Raw genomic sequence first — 21,290 nt, 5'->3', positions numbered from 1 at the left:
TTAAACAGGTGATTTTGCTTCAAGTCACAAAACACGAAGGGAAAACATCCGGTCGAGTCCTTCTTACTGCGCTTCTTTCTGTTTCTACAGTCACGGAGTGAAAATAAATGTTTTGAATCCACACTTTAAGACAGTGAGGTAATAAACGCCCAGACATGAGCCGGTTTTGTCGTTGTTTTTTTTAATTTTATTTAAATAGACGACGAGTTTGAAACAGAGTGAAAGACACCTCTGCGTCCCGCTCTGTGCTGCAGTACCGCATGCGGCCGCGGGGGCGCTGTTTCGCACCAAACAAATACATGAAATTTAAAATCATAAAAATGTGGATTTTAATGAAAAATTGGGAACGCTTCACGAATTTGCGTGTCATCCTTGCGCAGGGGCCATGCTAATCTTCTCTGTATCGTTCCAATTTTAGTATATGTATTAGATTAACTAATACAACAGCTCCATGCTCCTGGGGGGTATTTATAGGGCCTTATGGGGAAAACGTCCTGTACCTGGTACGAGAGAAAGCTGCATGGGAGGGCAACAACTAGCCTTAGCTAGCTCTATTTAGACATATAATGATAGGTTACAGAGGTCTGGGTGCTGTGCTGCGAGCCCTGCATGTAGTATTGTGACCCACCAGAACCCGATCCGACCCAATGAAGGTCCTGTCTGCCTTGCTGAGGAACTCACCAGGCTGCTGGGAGAATTATGCACAGAGCCCTGACGTCAGAAGGCAGGGATTCGTGCACAAGAACAAACAATGGACTCACAGCTCCTCCCCCTGCATTCGTGCCAGAGGCACTCTGACCCCCCACAGAAATCCCCGGCCGGGCTGCAGGAGCTGCTTCCCCCACGCCGACTGACATACTGAGAGAGAGACAGAGAGGGAGCTGTGACACACACACACTCACAAGAGATGCACATGCTGCAATAAGTGGTCTGTTCTTTCACCCGGATGTTCACGGCAGAGACAGTTGAGCTCAGCTTGAGCGTAGGACTCCTGTTCAGCTGCTGCTTTCTGCTGTGAACTCTAGCCTGAGCAGAGGCACAGAGACGCATTGGGGGATTCATGAGAGGAAACAAGCCAGGAAACAGGAGCTGCATTTGTGAAGAAATCCAACCCCGAGCGTGTGTAACTCATGTGTATTTTATCCGCAGCTAACGTCTTCCAAACCCTAACAAGCTCTATAGCCCACATTATCAGGAGTAAAGAGACAAGAGAGAGCTAGTTGACCTCATTCAAATTCATTTACATTCAAACTACCAGTGTGGATGTGAATCAAACGTTTTCAGAGACTTTGAGTGTGTGTAAAACAACCAAGACTCCCTTTTCTATCCAAGTGAATAAACTGGTTTCTGCCTACTTCCTGTTTTATTCAAAAACAATAATGTAGTTTCACAAACTCACCACCAGGTGTCAGCCTATGACCAGTCTATGGAGAAAGGGGCGCTGTTGTCACTGTCGTCTGGCCACAGAACATGTGGGAAAACATACAGAATATCATACAGTCACAACTGGATTTAGATGTTTAACAATAATCCAGCCACAAAACACGCCCTCATTATCGTATGCGTGGAAATCAACAAACCATATTTAATTAATAAAATCTCTAACTTTACTTTTGCTTTTTTACAAAAAAGTCATGTCCCCCACAAAACATGACTCATAATTTATTCATGTCGGCAGTTCAGACAAAGAAATTCGGTACACACAATCAAACCCACCAATGAGCTCTTATTCTAATTATATTCTACTTTCTATAAATGTTTACTCTCTTAAACACGCAGCGGAAGAACAGCGCGCGACACTGAGCGTCTTTACAATACAAGTGGTTGTTATACTGGAATAAAGTGTCTCTTTGGTGATTATTCGTAAACACCGGAGCCTCGTTTTCTCCAGCAAGGCGTGAAACAGAGAAGTCCACATCGACCATGACTTTACTGAAGCGCGTTGATGGCTGAAAGATGCCCACCGACTCTTCTAGAGAGCGACCGGACAATCACATCCGCTCATTAAGACACCGACAAACATGTAGCGATACTACAATTAAGGATACTTCATGTAATAACTACACCTGGCTTCCTGGCAATGGAGCTTCACGCTCCCGAAGGCGAGCAGCATGCGCCGCTTCAAGGACAGTAAACATCTCACGCCAGCTAATGGGCGACGACGGCGTGGCGCGTTGTATTCTGGGTAGTGGGCGCATGTTTCAGAAGGCTTGTTTACCTGCTTTATTTATGCATTTAAACCACGAGCAAGACTGTGACAGCAAACACGAAACAACACTGACAAAAAATAAAGAAATAATTAAACTGTTGCTTGTATATTTTTACGATAATGACAATACAACTATAAGAAGTTATGACGTGATTTCTGAACTGAGCTGAAGGGCTAGCTAGCTAGCTAGCTAGAGGTGGCTGGCTTGCCAGCTAGAGACGGCTAGCTAGCCAGCTAGAGACGGCTGGCTAGCTAGCTAGAGGTGGCTGGCTCGCTAGCTAGAGACGGCTAGCTAGCCAGCTAGAGGCGGCTGGCTAGCCAGCTAGAGGTGGCTGGCTAGCTAGCCGTCTCGCGTCCCGTCAGCACGTGACTTGGCCGTGACTAGCCCGCATGCTAACAACATTCAGGACAAACGCTAAGCAAACCGGTGCTGTCACGGCTTTTAGCGGCCTTTAGAAAACTGCTCTCTGTAGGTTGTCACGTTACTGTGACGGCGTTTATTACGACTCAATACACAAGTCTAGAAACTGAGGGCTAAGGTTGGCAGCTGCCCTCAAGATGCTCTCAGCGCCCGTGACTCACACAAGACAGCTCGGAATTTATTTTGAATTGGCAGATGATTTTTTTTACATCATAAAATTAAAATACGGCATATATCGTGTGTTTCCCAGTCAAAGCCTGCCTCTACTGTAGCTTCCTACCTTGGCCATGACGCCGCACAGGACCTCCTCTACTCTCAACTCGTCATCGGACACCTGCTGCGTTTCACTTGCAGGCGTTTCCTTGGCTCTTCCATCGCCAGAGCTGTCCTCCCTCCACCTGCTGCCGATCCCACCTTGAATATTGACTCGTGACCACTGGACAAGTCCTCCGTCTCTTTAGGGGCACACGGAGTTAAAGCACTTGGAGATGCATGAGCTGATTTTGGTTGTATTTCCCCCAGTTGGTAGTTAGTAAGAAAACAAAGGTATATTTAAAAAACAAACAAATAAAAAACACAATGCACATTCAGTACTGTTTGCAATGAAGTTTGTTTATAGACATTTATTCATAGTCATTTGCCCGGTTGATCTTTTTAGGAGAAGGGTGTGTAAAGGAACGGTGTAACAATGCAGTTGCGTGTATGTGCTCTTTATGTTTTTGTGAATATGACATTTACAGTCTTTTTTTATTCATAGGCCTTGTGAAAAAATGTAACCACCATGCCATGTTAGAGATACGACGTAGGAGTATTATCTTTCTGAAATGTTTACATGTCTTTCCAGATGTGAAATGTAATCATCTCATGTCAAAGAAATATCTGAAATATAACAAACGTGACGTGTTAAGATACACAAGGACGTGTGTTCTCAGTTATATGTTATATGTGTATTGCCATATGCAGGCTTTATGGTGTTAATCCAGACACTGTTTGATGGACAAATAGAACAGCCAAGATGTGCTCAAGCTGAAGTTGACATGTGACAATAAAGTTGGATAACAGAGATCCACTGAAACTAAAGTGATGCGCCAGATGTCTTATTTCTCCAATATTATATTCGTGTTAATTAACATTGGGCACACACGCCAGGACCGCTGTAAATACACATCTGCTAACATGACCTCTCTTCCAATGACGATATTTTATGTCGTACTATGCTTAATTTAATTTGACTTAATTTTTACTTTACTTAATAACTGAATTCAATACGTTATTCCACTAACGATGTGTTTCATATGTGTGTCTCATATCCATTTATGTTGTTATGGTTTATATGCAGATTAAAATCTGATCATCAAAATATGCAGACAACAGTTTATGAAACACCACACAACTTAATAGTGCTATATTGTAATGTAACAAAATAGTTTATTTAAAAAGATGATAATCATAAACATGAGTCAGGCTGAAGAGCTCGACCAGTTTAACTCTTTCATTAAAGCTTCTGTAACTAAAGTAAAATAAAAGAATGAGGACTGAGCTGTTTGTGCTGGTCTGCAGGAACGAACACGCAGCCGAAGATGTCCGATGAAGAGTTGAGAGTCGAGGAGGTCCTGTGCGGCGTCATGGCCAAGGTAGGAAGCTACAGTAGAGGCAGGCTTTGACTGGGAAATTCACGATATATGCTGTATTTTAATGTAATGATGTAAAACAAAAATCATCTGCCAATTCAAAATAAATTCCGAGCTGTCTTGTGTGAGTCACGGGCGCTGAGAGCATCTTGAGGGCAGCTGCCAACCTTAGCCCTCAGTTTCTAGACTTGTGTATTGAGTCGTAATAAACGCCGTCACAGTAACGTGACAACCTACAGAGAGCAGTTTTCTAAAGGCCGCTAAAAGCCGTGACAGCACCGGTTTGCTTAGCGTTTGTCCTGAATGTTGTTAGCATGCGGGCTAGTCACGGCCACGTCACGTGCTGACGGGACGCGAGACGGCTAGCTAGCCAGCCGCCTCTAGCTGGCGAGCTAGCCGCCTCTAGCTGGCGAGCTAGCCGCCTCTAGCTGGCGAGCTAGCCGCCTCTAGCTGGCGAGCTAGCCGCCTCTAGCTGGCGAGCTAGCCGTCTCTAGCTAGCGAGCCAGCCACCTCTAGCTAGCTAGCTAGCCAGCTAGCTAGCTAGCTAGCCCTTCAGCTCAGTTCAGAAATCACGTCATAACTTCTTATAGTTGTATTGTCATTATCGTGAAAATATACAAGCAACAGTTTAATTATTTCTTTATTTTTTGTCAGTGTTGTTTCGTGTTTGCTGTCACAGTCTTGTTCGTGGTTTAAATGCATAAATAAAGCATGTAAACAAGCCTTCTGAAACATGCGCCCACTACCCAGAATACAACGCGCCACGTCGTCGTCGCCCATTAGCTGGCGTGAGATGTTTACTGTCCTTGAAGCGGCGCATGCTGCTCGCCTTCGGGAGCGTGAAGCTCCATTGCCAGGAAGCCAGGTGTAGTTATTACATGAAGTATCCTTAATTGTAGTATCGCTACATGTTTGTCGGTGTCTTAATGAGCGGATGTGATTGTCCGGTCGCTCTCTAGAAGAGTCGGTGGGCATCTTCCAGCCATCAACACGCTTCAGTAAAGTCATGGTCGAAGTGGACTTCTCTGTTTTACGCCTTGCTGGAGAAAACGAGGCTCCGGTGTTTACGAATAATCACCAAAGAGACACTTTATTCCAGTATAACAACCACTTGTATTGTAAAGACGCTCAGTGTCGCGCGCTGTTCTTCCGCTGCGTGTTTAAGAGAGTAAAACATTTATAGAAAGTAGAATATAATTAGAATAAGAGCTCATTGGTGAGTTTAGTTGTGTGCTGAATTTCTTTGTCTGAACTGCCGACATGAATAAATCCTAATTCTTGTTTTCTGGGGGACATGACTTTTTTTTGTAGAAAAGCAAAAGTAAAGTTAGAGATTTTATTAATGAAATATGGTTTGTTGATTTCCAAGCATACGATAATGTGGACGTGTTTTGTGGCTGTATTATTGTCAAACAATACAACAATTTGCCTCAAGGATAAATGCAATTATTTAATTTAAATCCAGTTGTTGTGACTCATATTCTGTATGTTCTCCCACATGTTCTGCGGCCAGACGACAGTGACAACAGCGCCCCTTTCTCCATAGACTGGTCAAAGGCTGACACCTGGTGGTGAGTTTGTGAAACTACATTATTGTTTTTGAATAAAACAGGAGGTAGGCAGAAACCAGTTTATTCACTTGGATAGAAAAGGAGTCTTTGTTGTTTTACACACTGAAAGTCTCTGAAAACGTTTGATTCACATCCACACTGGTTGTTTGACTGTAAATGAATTTGAATGAGGTCAACTAACTCTCTTGTCTCTTTACTCCTGATAATGTGGGCTATAGAGCTTGTTAGGGTTTGGAAGACGTTAGCTGCGGATAAAGTACACATGAGTTACACATGCTCGGGGTTTGATTTCTTCACAAACGCAGCTCCTGTTTCCTCTCATGAATCCCTCAATGCGTCTCTGTCCCTCTGCTCAAACTGGAGTTCACAGCAGAAAGCAGCAGCTGAACAGGAGTCCTACGCTCAAGCTGAGCTCAACTGTCTCTGCCGTGAACATCCGGGTGAAAGAACAGACCACTTATTGCAGCATGTGCATCTCTTGTGAGTGTGTGTGTCACAGCTCCCTCTCTGTCTCTCTCTCTGTATGTCAGTCGGCGTGGAGGAAGCAGCTCCTGCAGCCCGGCCGGGGGTTTCTGTGGGGGGTCAGAGTGCCTCTGGCACGAATGCAGGGGAGGAGCTGTGAGTCCATTGTTTGTTCTTGTGCTCCTCAGCGCACGAATCCCTGCCTTCTGAAGCCAGGGCTCTGTGCATAATTCTCCCAGCAGCCTGGTGTGTTCCTCAGCAAGGCCGACGGGACCTTCATTGGGTCAGATCGGGTTCTGGTGGATGACAATACTACATGCAGGGCTCGCAGCACAGAACCCAGACCTCTGTAAACTATCATTATATGTCTAGATAGAGCTAGCTAAGGCTAGTTGTTGCCCTCCCTTGCAGCTTTCTCTCGTACCGGGAACAGGACGTTTTTCCCACAAGGCCCTATAAATACCCCCCAGGAGCATGGAGCTGTTGTATTAGTTAATCTAATACATATACTAAAATTGGAACGATACAGAGAAGATTAGCATGGCCCCTGGCGCAAGGATGACACGCAAATTCGTGAAGCGTTCCCAATTTTTCATTAAAATCCACATTTTTATGATTTTCAATTTCATGTATTTGTTTGGTGCGAAACAGCGCCCCCGTGGCCGCATGCGGTACTGCAGCACAGAGCGGGACGCAGAGGTGTCTTTCACTCTGTTTCAAACTCGTCGTCTCTTTAAATAAAATAAAAAAAACAATGACGACAAAACCGGCTCATGTCTGGGCGTTTATTACCTCACTGTCTTAAAGTGTGGATTCAAAACATTTATTTTCACTCTGTGACTGTAGAAACAGAAAGAAGCGCAGTAAGAAGGACTCGACCGGATGTTTTCCCTTCGTGTTTTGTGACTTGAAGCAAAATCACCTGTTTAAAATCTTCCGGGAACAATGAGTTTTTAATATTTGTCGCAGCCCGTGTTGTGAAAATGTCTTTTCACCGTGTCTCCTGGGTGGAATATGGACGAGACAACCTCGGTGTTGAGGAGAGAAACGTCCGGTGTTTTTCCTCTAAAGAAAGTCGCTGCTTTCTAAACCTGCTCGTCTCCTCTTCTTGTGTAAACATCTGTTTTCTTGTTGCAGAGCAACTCACACGTCGTGGGAACTTCGTCAAGAGCAGCTCTGTCTGGGTCAGAACAGACACCGGACTTCCGGGGACATCCTTCAAAGTAAAAGCACGGCATCTGCGTGTCTTTTTACTCGTTCACACAGGATTTGCAGAGAAATGTAAATTGAGAACTAACTAGACTTGAGGTGAATGATGCTGTAATGCTGACTACAATCGTGTTGTTATACCTGCTCGTTATTGTGGTCCTCATGTCGTGAAGACTCACTTATTTTATTATTTAAGTATATACACATGTTCTTATATTGCTCTACTTTTATTAGTAGTATATTCCTACATTTCACCTTGTACTGTATTTTATATCTCATAAGAATATTATATGCTGTATTATATTTACGTGTGTGTGTGTGTATATATTATAATACAATTTTTACAGCTTCCTTTCAAAATAAAAGTTTCAACAAACTGTTCTTTGTTTTTATTATTATTATTAATTAATTTAAACCTCTGTTATGTAAAGATTTAATTTAACCTAAATACTGTCAATAAAACTCCAGGTGATGACTCGCGCTGCTGCATGACGACACCCTGTAAAGGTTTAATGGATTCATCAGCTCGTGTCAACCAAAGTTCCACCTCAAGGTTTCTGCATTTCCTGCTTCCAGCCTGGTTGTTTTTGTGACACACATAATACATGTTGAATGTTATACAAAACATATTAGCTTTCACTGTTCTAGATTAATCACTCCTGCATCTACTGAGACTCGACACTGTTCTGTATTTTACCTGCCTTACACCCCTAAAGCCCATCTCCATCTGTGACCCGGCTTGGGGATGGAACCGCTGACCTGCTCCCCATCAGACAAACAAACCTTCTGGTATCCAACAGGAGAGCTGGAATAATACAATTTCAGAGGGACAGCCGTCCAATCAGATGTGTCTATTGTACCAGATTATAGATTCTAATGAAGTCCTGTATGATGACAACAGATAACTTATTCAATTGAATCAGCTCATGTGATTTAAACCAACAATAAACCATTACATTATTTAATGCCAAACATGTTTCTGGTGGTTTGTAGAACAGCTGTTCAAAAATACAATGCAGATAATTATTTATGAAATTAGGAATTAGAATTATGAGAATTATGATTATTTTTAATCTCATAACTTTTTAAAAAAAATCTCATTTTATACTTAAATGAGCCTCCATGCAGAACAACGTACAACGACGAGCAGACGCGTGAATTCCTTTGCTGGGAGATACACAGTGGTATTTTATTGTTATATTAATTAATACACATTGTAGTTTGTGCCCCTTTCGAAACACACACACACAATTAATTTCTAGCTCATCATTTGGATATTTTATTATGATTTGATAATACGTTATCTTCACTTTTTTTTACTTTTATTTTACTCTCGGAAATGGTCTTCCGGAGTTCTGTAATGTCGGACCGTTTGATAGGACGTGAATGCACCAGTTCGCTCTTCAGATCAACTGTGACACATTATTTTATTCATCCATAAACGCGCATTGAAGTAAGCTAGCAGGTCAAGCGGAGCGTTAGTCAAATTAGTTAGTTAAAGTGTTCGTTTTTAGACTCCTGACTTTCACACTGCTACGTCCTGTTATTTTACATGCGCACAGAAACGAGCGAGGCCTAACTGGAAAATATATACCGTCAGTCAGTGCACAGGTAACGTTACCTTAGTAACGTTCTCTTGCACGTTAGCTAGGTCGTATCAGCTAGCTAGCTAGCGTTAGCGCTAACGTCGCCATTGATTACGGGAAGGGCTGCCGTCGCCCAGTTCAGGGTAACACGTTGGAAATGATGCAAATATTCGTCCTTATACAAGACCATAGTATGTGAAATGTGGCTAACCTCAATAATTTTGTTAGATAACAATTAACCCAAATTAAGCTAACGCTAGCTCGATAACAAAATGCGAACTAAACTAGAGCTAAGCTAGCTAGCTAATGTAGCGGCCGCTCAACATGAAGACCATTATCACAATATTTGGAAAATAAATAACTCCCAAAGTATTGTAGGTCTAATTACATGCAGGGCTAGTTATCTAGCTTAAACAGGTGAGAGTTGTCCGACAATTAGGGATGTGGAGGAATCTGGAATTACAGTAAAACTTCTAGCTTTTACCAATAAGGAAAAGGAGTAGAGCAACGTTGCATGCCATGTTTTTAATTTTGTTTGATATAATTTAATTATTAGCAATACAAGACTAAGGTTTTCATATTTCACGTTTGTTCAGTTAAACAGGCGCCCTCCATGCCCACGAGATGAATCGCTCCATGGCAGAGCCGGACAGAGCACAACACAACCGCGGTCATATGTACACTGACGGCCAGTCTCCTCCAGACTGCGGCTCGGAGAAGGACGGTGACGTCCTCGCTGTCGCTGCGGGGACTCGACCCGTGTGGGCGGGATCTCCTTCAGACGTCAGCGTGGCCGGGATACGTCCTGATCTCCACCAGAATACCAGTCAGCCAGGATTGTCGGACCCCCTCTTCTTAAGATGGTAAACGTCACTCAACTGTTGTTAAATTCATAACCAACGTGATGCTCGGGCCATGCTGTACTCCTCTCCTGACTTCACCATATGTGACAAACAAAAACCTCAAGGAGTACTGGATTGTTTCCCATGCTTTGTGAACACAAATATAAATAGTGGATATTATTTTATTTTGGCGTGGACTAAGATGAAGGACTTGATTGCAGGTTCCACAGTCCCTGTCAGTCTCAATCAAGTCAGTATCACTTCCTGACAGGGTAAGTCCACATTTACTTCACAGCCCCTTCTTACCTGAAGATCTCATCAAATGGCAGGTCCCAGTCGGCACATCGTCTATCTTTACTTTTGTACCCTCTGGTGGCGGTATGAAGCATGACACAGAGGCACCGAAATGACGGGGTTAAAATAATCATAAAAAACGCACCACTTTATACTGGGATTCTTTCATAGTCCCTTTTTTATTTGGATAACTTCTAGAAACTAGAATTATACCTGTGTTGAAAGGGCAGCATTAATGTCAGATGTTACGACATGGAAGTGCTTGAGGATGTAGAGTGACTTGAGGCAGTCTTGGTCTCACCAGCCCTGTGCCCGGTCCACCAGACGGCAGCCAAAACAGCTCTGCTTCTGATCCTTGGCTCCCCAATGAACCCATTCTCTGCAGCATAATGTCTGTAAGTATTCAGGATCCTTTAATAGTCTTTTTGGATTAAAACAGAATCCGTAAATGGCTTATTGTAATGCGTTTGTTTTAGGGAGACTTGCATGACCCTTTTGCCAGCATCTGTGTCCCGCAGCCAGTGGACCACCAGCAGTTTCATGAGGGGCTGACTGAATTTACCTCACACATCACGCAGCCTGTGAGTTCTACCATCAGCACAGATTTAGATTTCTATCCATTTAACATGAAGAGCAGACCTTATGAAGTTTAGTTTTATTCAGTTTCCAAAGTTTTTTTTTCCCACAGGGAAATATAATGTATCTTCTAGAATGTGATCTTGAGAGAAATGCGTTTCCTAATTAGACTGAATAGACTTAAAGGGAAGTAGACCCAGCCTGGGGTTGTATGCATGTCCACAGTGTAATACAAACTAGTGTTGTCACAACACCAAAAGGTTAATAACGTCCATACGATTGGTCTAAATATCTCGATTCTGGATAAATACCACGTCAAAAACCTAAATCACCAGTAAAATCTGAGCATAATAGATAACATGGAACTTAGAATATTTTGTTCTTTATTTATAAAAAAAATAATTAAATAACTGTGCGGGCGGTATACTAGAATTTGCGTCTTTCCCGTTTTAAACAAACACGATACGTTGACTCTCAGCAAAATACTCAGAGTGTGTAATAGGATCCATCTTGTGCTTTTATTGTGAAAAGATGTATAGATATTCAGCAGTAACCTAGAAAGTACTAGAAAAAGTAACTTGCATCAAGGCTTGTGATGAGGCGCTGATCACTGGAAGTAGACTTGAAATTAAATAAAAATAAATAAATACAGTATATGTAAGGTATAAAGCACAGCAAGCTGTACGGTTACCAAAAGATAATGTTTTTTCATTTTCAGATTATTTTCTTAAATTTATTGTTTAATCTGTAATCCAAAACGACCCTGTTTTGCACACACGCACAAACACACACACACACACACACACACACACACACACACACACACACACACACACACGCACAAACTATGACCAGAGGTTGTTTGGTATTTCTACTGGAGTTAATCTCAACACTCAATCTATTATCAAAAATAGGTGCCAGTCCATTTTCAGGTTAACTTGTGAATTATGAGACATTCTCCCTTCTTGTCCCCCCTCCTCCTTCCCTCCCCTCCACATGTAGGTGGTGTGTAAGGCGGGTGGGGATGGAGAGGCGGTCCTGGTTAACCCCTGCGAGCAAGCACCTGTGTTCCTCTCGCTGACGTCCGCTCAGGGGAACGGTGAGGACGCGTTTAGGGAGGTGACGTATTGATGTCCGTCTAGTTGCACGCCAGGGAGAAGCGTTAAAGAGCAGGTAACAAAGCAACCTTCATGCAGTGCATGACTGAGATGAACTAAATCGGCCACGGCGCACTCAACCCGGTGGCCAAAATCAATTTTGAATAAACATAAAAATCTATTTGCAGCATATTCAATTGTTCGTCACCTATTTACATTAAACAGCAACAAAGTGAAAGCAGACAAACCATTTTCATTTGTCTTCTGAAAATAGTGCAAACAAAACCATTCAGCTTTTTATTAGGCCCAATATATTGAACTATACTAGTTCTTGTTTGCTCACTATCCCAGTTTATCAAGGAGTGGTGTGTGTTTGTTTTTGTACCCGCACCCATCTGATCGAACAGGATCAATAAACCGATCGTTTTAGATCTTCTACTGAACCCCTCACACAGGCTTTGGTCCAGCAGCAGGAGATTTATCAATGGAACGCCTTCAGATGTGGTTTTTAGATAAAGCACTGATGCCAGCCAGGTCTCTTATGGCTTTTTCTGGTGTTATTTATTCTTTGTCATGTGTTTGTTGTCTGTTGTGGATTGAGTCTTTTGGTGACAAGTGGGTTTCCCTTCTGGGGATTAATAACGTTTTCTCTATGTGAACTAATCTGCTCTGACCAACCCGCTAAAAATATGTTAATCAACTACCCAAACCCGACCCACAAACCTCCTCTTTTCCTTTGTCTTTACCAGATAAGAGTGTGTTAGGGACTCCCAGCCAGGTAGGAACACAACGTTTGTTCTATTTTTATACCCAGAAGTCAAATGTCTCTGCGGGACATTTTGTAGTCTTCAATTCTTTGACCCTCACCTCTATATAGACTGGCACAGAGCGACAGATTAATTAACTGATAGATTGCTGTTCATGTATTCAATCATTCGTTCGTGCATGGCGTCCACAGATCCACCAGACATCTTGTCCTCTGTATGAGTCCAGAGACACGCAGCCTCAAGCCCCGCCGGCACGGTAAGAACTGTGAGCATGTCGCTAATATAAAGTCAACTTTGAAAGAAATCGCATAAACACAAGTATAGGAGACGACGGATTACTGTAAATCTAGTATTAATACATTATAATTCGCTTCCATCTCCTCTCATCTATTATTCCATCACTTCTCCTGATGTTTGAGGTGTCTTTTCAGTATTGGTTGTTTAAAGAGAGAACATGTTCAATAGTATGTAGTGTCCACATGTCAGAAGCTTTTCTGTTAGTAAACATGATGACATGTTTTTGTAGGCGAGGGTTAGCGAGTTTGGTTAGCTTGTTTCCTTTCATACTCATTGAAGACGTCTCTTGCTGTCAGGTTTGTAAATGTCAGTAAGTTAACGGGATCGTAGCTGATTGTTACACCGCTGGCAGACTACTTAGCCAAGAGGAAAGTAGACCGGAGCACCAGACGGGATGGCGGGCTAGCGAGATAGTTAGCTTGTCCATCTCCAGGTAGCGAGCATGCTAGTCTCTTGGAGCTCCCGCCTACTTTTCCTACTGGCGAGGCCGGCCTCTTCGCAGCGAGGAGTGAGGCAGAAAGATCCAGTGGACGATAGCTACAAGCCCGTTTGTTGTTGTGCTGGTTTTCTGTGGCCATTGTAACGTTAGCATGGTGAAATATGGAGCTAGCTAACCAGCGAGTTGCTAAATGAGTCAAATTTTACGCAGTGTAGGAAACTTAGTTCAGATTTTTTCTATGAACACAGTTGTGTGGAAGCTTGGCGGGATAAGTAGGCGGGCTAAGTATGCAGCCGCCATGCTTTGTGCTCCGCTGCTTGCAGAGGTTAAGCCCAACAGTGGACCATCGCTGCAGTATTTTCATATATAACTTTACCCCGCTGCTCTGAGGGGATTTGTCTTCACCCCTCAATCCTTCCTTTGTTTTGCCTGCAGCTTTCACTGGGACGTAATCATGTGGTTGACTTTAATTGTTTGACTTGCTCTCCCTTTGTCCCTCCAGACCCGCTCGAAGTTTGTGCGATTCAAAGTCCAGGAAACCTTGCCACTGCACCAGATCCCAGTGCCTCAAACTGTGAGCAGGCGACCGTGTTACGGTTTTCTTTATAGTGGGATGCATTGTCTTCTGAGATGCACACACACACACACACACACACACACACACACACACACACACACACACTCTGATGTAGTTTAACGTGTATTTTTTGTTGTCCTCGTCCAGCTACTGCGAGTGTTTTGCCAACGGAGTGATGTGCAGCAACTGTGACTGCTCAAACTGCCACAACAATGCAGAGCATGAAGTGAACCATCTCAAGGCCATTAAGGTTTGCAACGCTTCTTTTGTTCCACTTCATGCGCTAGAAGTTTAACAAATGGATTTTTTAACTGAAGCGCTTCAATGAAAGCTTTTGAAATGTCAGAAAATATCTAAATAGAATAAATGACGCCTGCTAATGAAAGCAAAGATGAATGTAAAACATAAATCTAAGATGACCAGTCATAACATTAGATATCAGGGCCATCTCAGACTCCTTTAAAACCCTTCTTCCTATGCAAAGCTTGACATTGTAGCCACAAACAGGAGAATCTCTCGTCACCGCATTATTGATTCATCAAGTTTTTACTTATATTATTATCTTTGATTCAATATAAGTAACTCATGGAAGAGATTACATTTCCAACAAAGCAAAGAGAACCAACAATAGAATAAATAGAATGGTGCCTGTATCAGCACCCTTAATGTACGAGTGGCAGTAATTCAGCATGTTCTGAGTCATTTGGCAAAACGAGCTGCTCCTTATTCACAAATAAATAATAAAGACTTCTCTTCAAACAAAGTCCTGAGTGAGGCTTAAATGCAGATAACTAAGATTCAAGATATTTTTAATGTCATGTGCACATATAACAAAGTTACTGCTACGATGAGAAGCTTATTTTGCTTTCCTACAATAAAAGATAAAAAAATAAATAAAAATAAGGCACAAATATATTAAAGTTATTGCACAGAATAAGGCGCAAGAATGTGATGACAGTAGTGCACAAACAGTGCATAAAGTGCACTATGTGCAGCTACAAATGTACAGTGTGGTCGTGACATGAAGTCACAGTCACAGCAGCAGCGTCATATTACATCTCTGCATGTTACATCGTCATGTTACATCTCTGCATATTACATCTCTGCATGTTACATCGTCATATTACATCTCTGCATGTTACATCGTCATGTTACATCTCTGCATGTTACATCGTCATGTTACATCTCTGCATATTACATCTCTGCATGTTACATCTCTGCATGTTACATCGTCATATTACATCTCTGCATGTTACATCGTCATGTTACATCTCTGCATGTTACATCGTCATGTTACATCTCTGCATATTACATCTCTGCATGTTACATCTCTGCATGTTACATCGTCATATTACATCTCTGCATGTTACATCGTCATGTTACATCTCTGCATATTACATCTCTGCATGTTACAGCGTCATATTACATCTCTGCATGTTACAGCGTCATATTACATCTCTGCATGTTACATCGTCATATTACATCTCTGCATATTACATCTCTGCATGTTACAGCGTCATATTACATCTCTGCATGTTACATCTCTGCATGTTACAGCGTCATATTACATCTCTGCATGTTACATCTCTGCATGTTACATCGTCATATTACATCTCTGCATGTTACATCGTCATATTTCCTCTATGTATGTAACATGACAAACGTAATTAAGTTAATTGTTATCAATCATAAGGTTGAGATTTGAGTTTTAAATGTCATAATATTGAGTTTTCTGTGTGGAATCATAATCGGTCGAGAGAGAATCGCGATGCATTTGAGACCTTTTAAAGGTGGACCAACGTTTCTCATGGTAGTGGTATTCTCAAGGTCTTTTAAATCATTAGTGTCACAGGTAAGCCTCGTGTTAAGTTGCGTTTTATTTCCTTTTTTAATTTTTTTTTTTACATAAGTTCACATTTGTGCCACAAAAAGTGTACGTTGGCCAGCCAATCAAGGAGCTCGGTGGGGCCAGAGGATCAACATGTGAGCTTCTGTCCCTGCCTCAGTAAAGCGTCGGTCTTTCCTTTGAGCGTGTCCATTATTAAGAGCAGACACTCAGGGAGCAGATCTATCCACTGCAGGCTACAGAGCACCTCTATCCAAAAGACTGCTGAACATGGACGTGCGTCCTCGTGTCTACTCCCGCTATTCCAGTGAACAATGCCAGTAAGAAATCACAACATGCTTCATCAGAAAGCTGCCATGAGCTGTGTGGAAGTAAACAGAAGTCAGGACAAAAGGAAACGCTCCGTAATTGACTGATGGGGACGAGTATCGGTGTTGTGGCCACAGTGAACACAGAGACGTGGCGGCTGGAGCCGACGGCGTCGATGGAGTCTAATTGGCGCTTCGGCCCGGACCGGGCGTGTCACTCCATCAGCGGATCTGATTCATGAGCGACTGGAGACGTGCTCCCTCTCGCTCTCCGCTGTGCCTCAAACACACGCTTGTGTTTTCGCCACTTGTGAGGACGGCGTGTCCTCTCCTGCTACGGGAACATCAACAAAGCTCCAGGGTAAAATTAACTTCCTGCGCGCCCTGCGGGGAAGTACATTTTACCCTCTGATATTCATAATCTCATTGTCCTCACTACGAAGACTCCCTCATAAGCTCCACCCTACTTGCCCTGTGAAAGTACAGGTCAGATATGTATTTTAGTACAAACTGTATGCAGCACTCTTCTCCTTTACGCCCACACAGCTGTTCATGTGGACTACCCTCGTCACGCGGAACAGAAACTCTGGAGCTCAGAAGTTACCCAGAAAACCTTTCGTCATATGAGCATTGATATTTACATTCCAGATCATTTATGTATTCAATAATGAGCACAATAAACACAAGCATTGACATGTTAGGAAGCACATTCTGTCCAAAAACGTGTTTTTTCAAACTGTAAAAAGACCTGAGCAAAAGAAACTCTGGTCTTGCTTCACAATGTGAGACACTCATGACGGTCAGAACAGGACCTAGACGGAGCTATTAGACTGAAAGGAGGCTTTATGAAGGTTTTAGTTACTGAAATATTACAACTTATGTTTCTCTTCTCACAAGGGTTACGGCACGTTAGCAATTTAAATGAATTAAATCGACTTTGTGGATGAGATAGCACCGTGTAGGTTTAGAAAACACACCCTTCTCTCGTGGTCATGAGGCTGAAAGGATTCTGCCTCTGTGTTTTACATTTGAGGAGCTGCATGCGAGCACACGGCTGGCTCGAGTGCTCATGCTGGTGTCGTCTCCTGAAGTTGTGTTTAGGTCGCAACCCGGATGCCTTCAAGTCCAAGTTTGCCGGTGGGAAGCCGGGAGAGGTCAAAGGTTGGCACAGCAAAGGCTGCAACTGCAAACGCTCCGGCTGCCTTAAGAACTACTGCGAGTGCTACGAGGTATTGTCTTCACACATGTAAGGTCAAAAGAGTTTGAACATGGATGAATGGATGAATGGATTAATAATAAGTGAGTTATGCTGTTGTGTTTGTGCGCAGGCCAACATCATGTGTACCTCCAGCTGTAACTGCGTTGGCTGCAAAAACTACAATGACGGAGTCGACATGGGCCTCAAAGAGAAGACCGTCATCAGCAAGTGAGTCGGTTCACTTTGACACATCTTTCTCTTTTTTACTCGAACTTTCCGTTTTCCCCCTTCAGAATAAAAGCCCCGGAAACTTACACTCGAGCACTGCTTCCTAGAGCGCCGCCCAAATCCTCGATACAGTAGCTCACAGCCTCGAACGATCACAAATAGTCATACAGTAAAGAGTGCACTCTGCTGCATTAAAAAATCCCTTCAAAATAAAAGCACAGGGTTGTTTTTGCCAATGAAAAGACGGGTCTGACACCAGCTTTCTACGAGGCGCGACTTGAGCTTGCCCGCTCTCATTTTTAACTGGCCACGGGGCCGTGGTGTGACCCGCGGTGTGCTCACTCGTGTGTGTGTGTGTGTGTGTGTGTGTGTGTGTCGGTCCAGATGGCCCGTGTCGGTCATAACCCCGGCGGTGGTGGAGGCCACGTGCGGCTGTCTCCTGGCCAAAGCGGAGGAGGCGGAGATGGAGGCCCGCAGCGCCGCCCAGGCGGAGCGCATGGTGCTGGAGGAGTTTGGACTGTGTCTCTCTCAGGTGGTGAAGGCCATGTTCAACCAGGACACGGACTGAGCTGTGAGGAGCAGAACGTGTTTTATACTTCACAGTACCGCTGCACAACACAGCTTTAGTTTGAAAACCACGACCATCGCTTTATTTATTGGGTTTATCATATAATACTATTATTAGAAAGACTTTCTGGTTCCTCATAAGGAGTGAATTCTGATATTATAGTTTTTATACGTGTGTGTTCTGGTTGTGATTTAAAAGCAGTCAAACTGGTTTTACTCCAAACGTTGTTATAAGTCGCTTCTTTTGGTCGCACATTTCTGTTCTTAAGAAATAACGAAAAATATGAACTGACCGATCTTTAACTTTTCCCTAAATTATTTTATTTATTTATTCGGCAGGAGTCATATTTGTTGTTACACTTATTTAAATTATTTATATATTTATATGTATACGAAGGTGAATAACTTCCAAAATAAATTGGTTGAGAATCTTAATTTGAGATGGCAACGACACTTCTTCAGTACTTCTTCAGTACTTCTTTAGTACTTCTTTAGTACATCTTCAGTACTTCTTTAGTACTTCTTTAGTACTACTTTAGTACTTCTTTAGTACTTCTTTAGTACATCTTTAGTACTACTTTAGTGCTTCTTTAGTACTTCTTTAGTACATCTTTAATACTTCTTCAGTACTTCTTTAGTACTTCTTTAGTACTTCTTCAGTACTTCTTTAGTACTTCTTTAGTACTTCTTTAGTACTTCTTTAGTACTACTTTAGTACTACTTTAGTACTTCTTTAGTGCTTCTTTAGTGCTTCTTTAGTACATCTTTAATACTTCTTTAGTGCTTCTTTAGTACATCTTTAGTACTTCTTTAGTACATCTTTAGTACTACTTTAGTGCTTCTTTAGTGCGTCTTTAGTACTTCTTTAGTACATCTTTAATACTTCTTTAGTGCTTCTTTAGTACTTCTTTAGTACTTCTTTAGTGCTTCTTTAGTGCTACTTTAGTACTTCTTTAGTACATCTTTAATACTTCTTTAGTACTTCTTTAGTACTTCTTTAGTACTTCTTTAGTACTTCTTTAGTGCTTCTTTAGTACATCTTTAATTCTTCTTCAGTACTTCTTTAGTACTTCTTTAGTACTTCTTTAGTACATCTTTAATACTTCTTTAGTGCTTCTTTAGTGCTTCTTTAGTGCGTCTTTAGTACTTCTTTAGTACTTCTTTAGTACATCTTTAATACTTCTTTAGTGCTTCTTTAGTGCTTCTTTAATACTTCTTTAGTACTTCTTTAGTGCTTCTTTAGTTCTTCTTTAGTACTTCTTTAGTACTTCTTTAGTACTTTAGTGCTTCTTTAGTACTTCTTTAGTACTTCTTTAGTACTTCTTTAGTACATCTTTAATACTTCTTTAGTGCTTCTTTAGTGCTTCTTTAGTGCGTCTTTAGTACTTCTTTAGTACTTCTTTAGTACATCTTTAATACTACTTTAGTGCTTCTTTAATACTTCTTTAGTACTTCTTTAGTGCTTCTTTAGTTCTTCTTTAGTACTTCTTTAGTACTTCTTTAGTACTTTAGTGCTTCTTTAGTACTTCTTTAGTACATCTTTAATTCTTCTTTAGTACTTCTTTAGTACTTCTTTAGTGCTTCTTTAGTACTTCTTTAATCCTTCTTTAGTACTTCTTTAGTACTTCTTTAGTACTTCTTTAATACTTCTTTAGTATTTCTTGAATACTTCTTTAGTACTTCTTTAGTACTTCTTTAGTACTTCTTCAGTGCTTCTTTAGTACTTCTTTAGTTCTTCTTTGGTACTTCTTTAGTACTTCTTTAGTTCTTCTTTAATACTTCTTTAGTACTTCTTTAGTACTTCTTTAGTACTTCTTTAGTACTTCTTTAGTTCTTCTTTAGTACTTCTTGAATACTTCTTTAGTACTTCTTTAGTACTTCTTTAGTACTTCTTTAGTACTTCTTTAGTTCTTCTTTAGTACTTCTTGAATACTTCTTTAGTACTTCTTTAGTACTTCTTTAGTTCTTCTTTAGTACTTCTTGAATACTTCTTTAGTACTTCTTTAGTTCTTCTTTAGTACTTCTTTAGTACTTCTTTAGTTCTTCTTTAGTACTTCTTGAATACTTCTTTAGTACTTCTTTAGTACTTCTTCAGTACTTCTTTAGTACTTCTTTAGTACTTCTTTAGTATTTCTTCAGTGCTTCTTTAGTACTTCTTCAGTACTTCTTTAGTACTTCTTCAGTACTTCTTTAGTACTTCTTCAGTACTTCTTTAGTACTTCTTCAGTACTTCTTTAGTACTTCTTCAGTACTTCTTTAGTACTTCTTCAGTACTTCTTTAGTACTTCTTTAGTACTTCTTTAGTATTTCTTCAGTGCTTCTTTAGTACTTCTTCAGTACTTCTTTAGTACTTCTTCAGTGCTTCTTTAGTACTTCTTCAGTACTTCTTCAGTACTTCTTTAGTTCTTCTCCACAGTGCTGAGAGAAGCATCAACATGTTGAGCTGTGATGTGTAGAATATATTAAAGGACTGACTGGCGGGCGTGGACGATAATACACAACCAGGTATTCATGAGTCACAACTCCTGAAACCAAGAGGAGGGACAATCGGGGCCGAGTCCTCGTCCTCTTCCTCCAGGAGATGTGAGCGCCGCCAGTCGGCTGACGACCACCTCGCTGAGGACGCGTCGCCGCCGCAGCTTCTCCCCGGCGGTCCGGCTGGCGTCCAGCAGGACGCAGAGACACGAGCGCTGCTGCGACCCGACCGGACCGGCAGCAGCTGCAGCTTCCTCTGAGATCACGACTTTACAAACGTCATGCTTGTGTTTTTCATGCTGTGTGTGTGTGTGTGTGTGTGTGTGTGTGTGTGTGTGTGTGTGTGCATTGTTTTGAAAAGGCTTCACTTCCTTCCAGCTCCAGGCGCTGCCCTCTGCCTCTTAGCAGGTAGTTCCAGTCATGTGAAGTTGTTCTACTATGTTTGTTTCCCTTCGTGTCTATAAATAGATGATGAAGACGAGCAGCGGACGACGAAGGACGATGACGCTGTCGGAGCTTTCACTAACGAGCTCCTTTCCTGATACTGGGAAACCTCTAATGGAAACACGAGCGGCAGCCACGAGTGATATTCCTGTGTGTTCCTCACCGGGACCACACACACACACACACACACACACACTATTGATGTTCCTCGCTGCAGGTCACGCTCCTGACGTCATTCTGTGTTGT

General features: G+C 42.0%; 1 protein-coding gene, 2 long non-coding RNA genes and 2 other non-coding genes across 13 annotated transcripts in view; 3 read left to right on the top strand and 2 right to left on the bottom strand.

The window, feature by feature from the left end:
• Positions 1-3,021, bottom strand: part of LOC137804400 (uncharacterized) — a 3,562-nt gene extending 541 nt beyond the window's left edge. Inside the window, exons 1-4 of the long non-coding RNA XR_011080130.1 lie at positions 2,911-3,021; positions 1,400-1,457; positions 943-1,012; positions 682-858 (exon numbers count right to left, since the gene is read on the bottom strand). This is a non-coding gene — a long non-coding RNA (uncharacterized lncRNA). The remainder of the gene's footprint in view (positions 1-681; positions 859-942; positions 1,013-1,399; positions 1,458-2,910) is intronic.
• LOC137804696 (U6 spliceosomal RNA) lies at positions 336-442 on the bottom strand. Its single transcript, XR_011080167.1, has one exon. It is a non-coding gene; the product is annotated as a U6 spliceosomal RNA (small nuclear RNA).
• Positions 3,022-4,199: 1,178 nt separating the features above from the next.
• Positions 4,200-7,805, top strand: LOC137804497 (uncharacterized). 2 transcript variants are annotated; one of them, XR_011080136.1, is made up of 4 exons: positions 4,200-4,264; positions 5,775-5,832; positions 6,363-6,450; positions 7,432-7,805. It is a non-coding gene; the product is annotated as an uncharacterized lncRNA (long non-coding RNA). The 2 variants fall into 2 exon arrangements; XR_011080137.1 differs by lacking the exon at positions 4,200-4,264 and adding an exon at positions 4,975-5,126.
• On the top strand, positions 6,780-6,887 carry LOC137804697 (U6 spliceosomal RNA). The gene has a single exon (XR_011080168.1). It is a non-coding gene; the product is annotated as a U6 spliceosomal RNA (small nuclear RNA).
• Positions 7,806-8,884: 1,079 nt separating the features above from the next.
• On the top strand, positions 8,885-21,194 carry tesmin (testis expressed metallothionein like protein). 8 transcript variants are annotated; one of them, XM_068603924.1, is made up of 14 exons: positions 8,885-8,956; positions 9,686-9,952; positions 10,153-10,203; positions 10,530-10,620; positions 10,702-10,806; positions 11,804-11,900; positions 12,648-12,676; positions 12,857-12,921; positions 13,904-13,975; positions 14,126-14,228; positions 17,224-17,361; positions 17,461-17,558; positions 17,943-18,129; positions 21,069-21,194. In XM_068603924.1, exons 2-13 carry the CDS (start codon positions 9,714-9,716, stop codon positions 18,124-18,126), a joined length of 1,272 nt encoding a protein of 423 aa, XP_068460025.1. In that variant the 5' UTR covers positions 8,885-8,956; positions 9,686-9,713; the 3' UTR covers positions 18,127-18,129; positions 21,069-21,194. The 8 variants fall into 8 exon arrangements, with proteins under 8 accessions (XP_068460025.1, XP_068460019.1, XP_068460024.1 ...); XM_068603918.1 differs by having other exon boundaries at positions 10,515-10,620; XM_068603919.1 differs by lacking the exon at positions 8,885-8,956 and adding an exon at positions 8,963-9,114 and having other exon boundaries at positions 10,515-10,620.
• Positions 21,195-21,290: the final 96 nt, after the last annotated feature.

Source organism: Clinocottus analis, unplaced genomic scaffold (genome assembly GCF_023055335.1).
Source record: "Clinocottus analis isolate CAN_PGR_092001 unplaced genomic scaffold, fCliAna1.0.p SCAF_6, whole genome shotgun sequence".
NCBI lineage: Eukaryota > Metazoa > Chordata > Actinopteri > Perciformes > Cottidae > Clinocottus > Clinocottus analis.
Note: the sequence above shows the minus strand (reverse complement) of the source record. Positions and strands in the feature narration are given on the sequence as shown.

Bases quoted from the DNA above. Each gene is read 5' to 3' on its own strand.
- tesmin (XM_068603918.1), top strand. From the start codon at position 9,714: ATGAATCGCTCCATGGCAGAGCCGGACAGAGCACAACACAACCGCGGT. The intron at 9,953-10,152 runs GTAAACGTCACT...ACTTGATTGCAG, and splicing joins GACCCCCTCTTCTTAAGATG to GTTCCACAGTCCCTGTCAGT. The intron at 10,807-11,803 runs GTGAGTTCTACC...CTCCACATGTAG, and splicing joins CCTCACACATCACGCAGCCT to GTGGTGTGTAAGGCGGGTGG.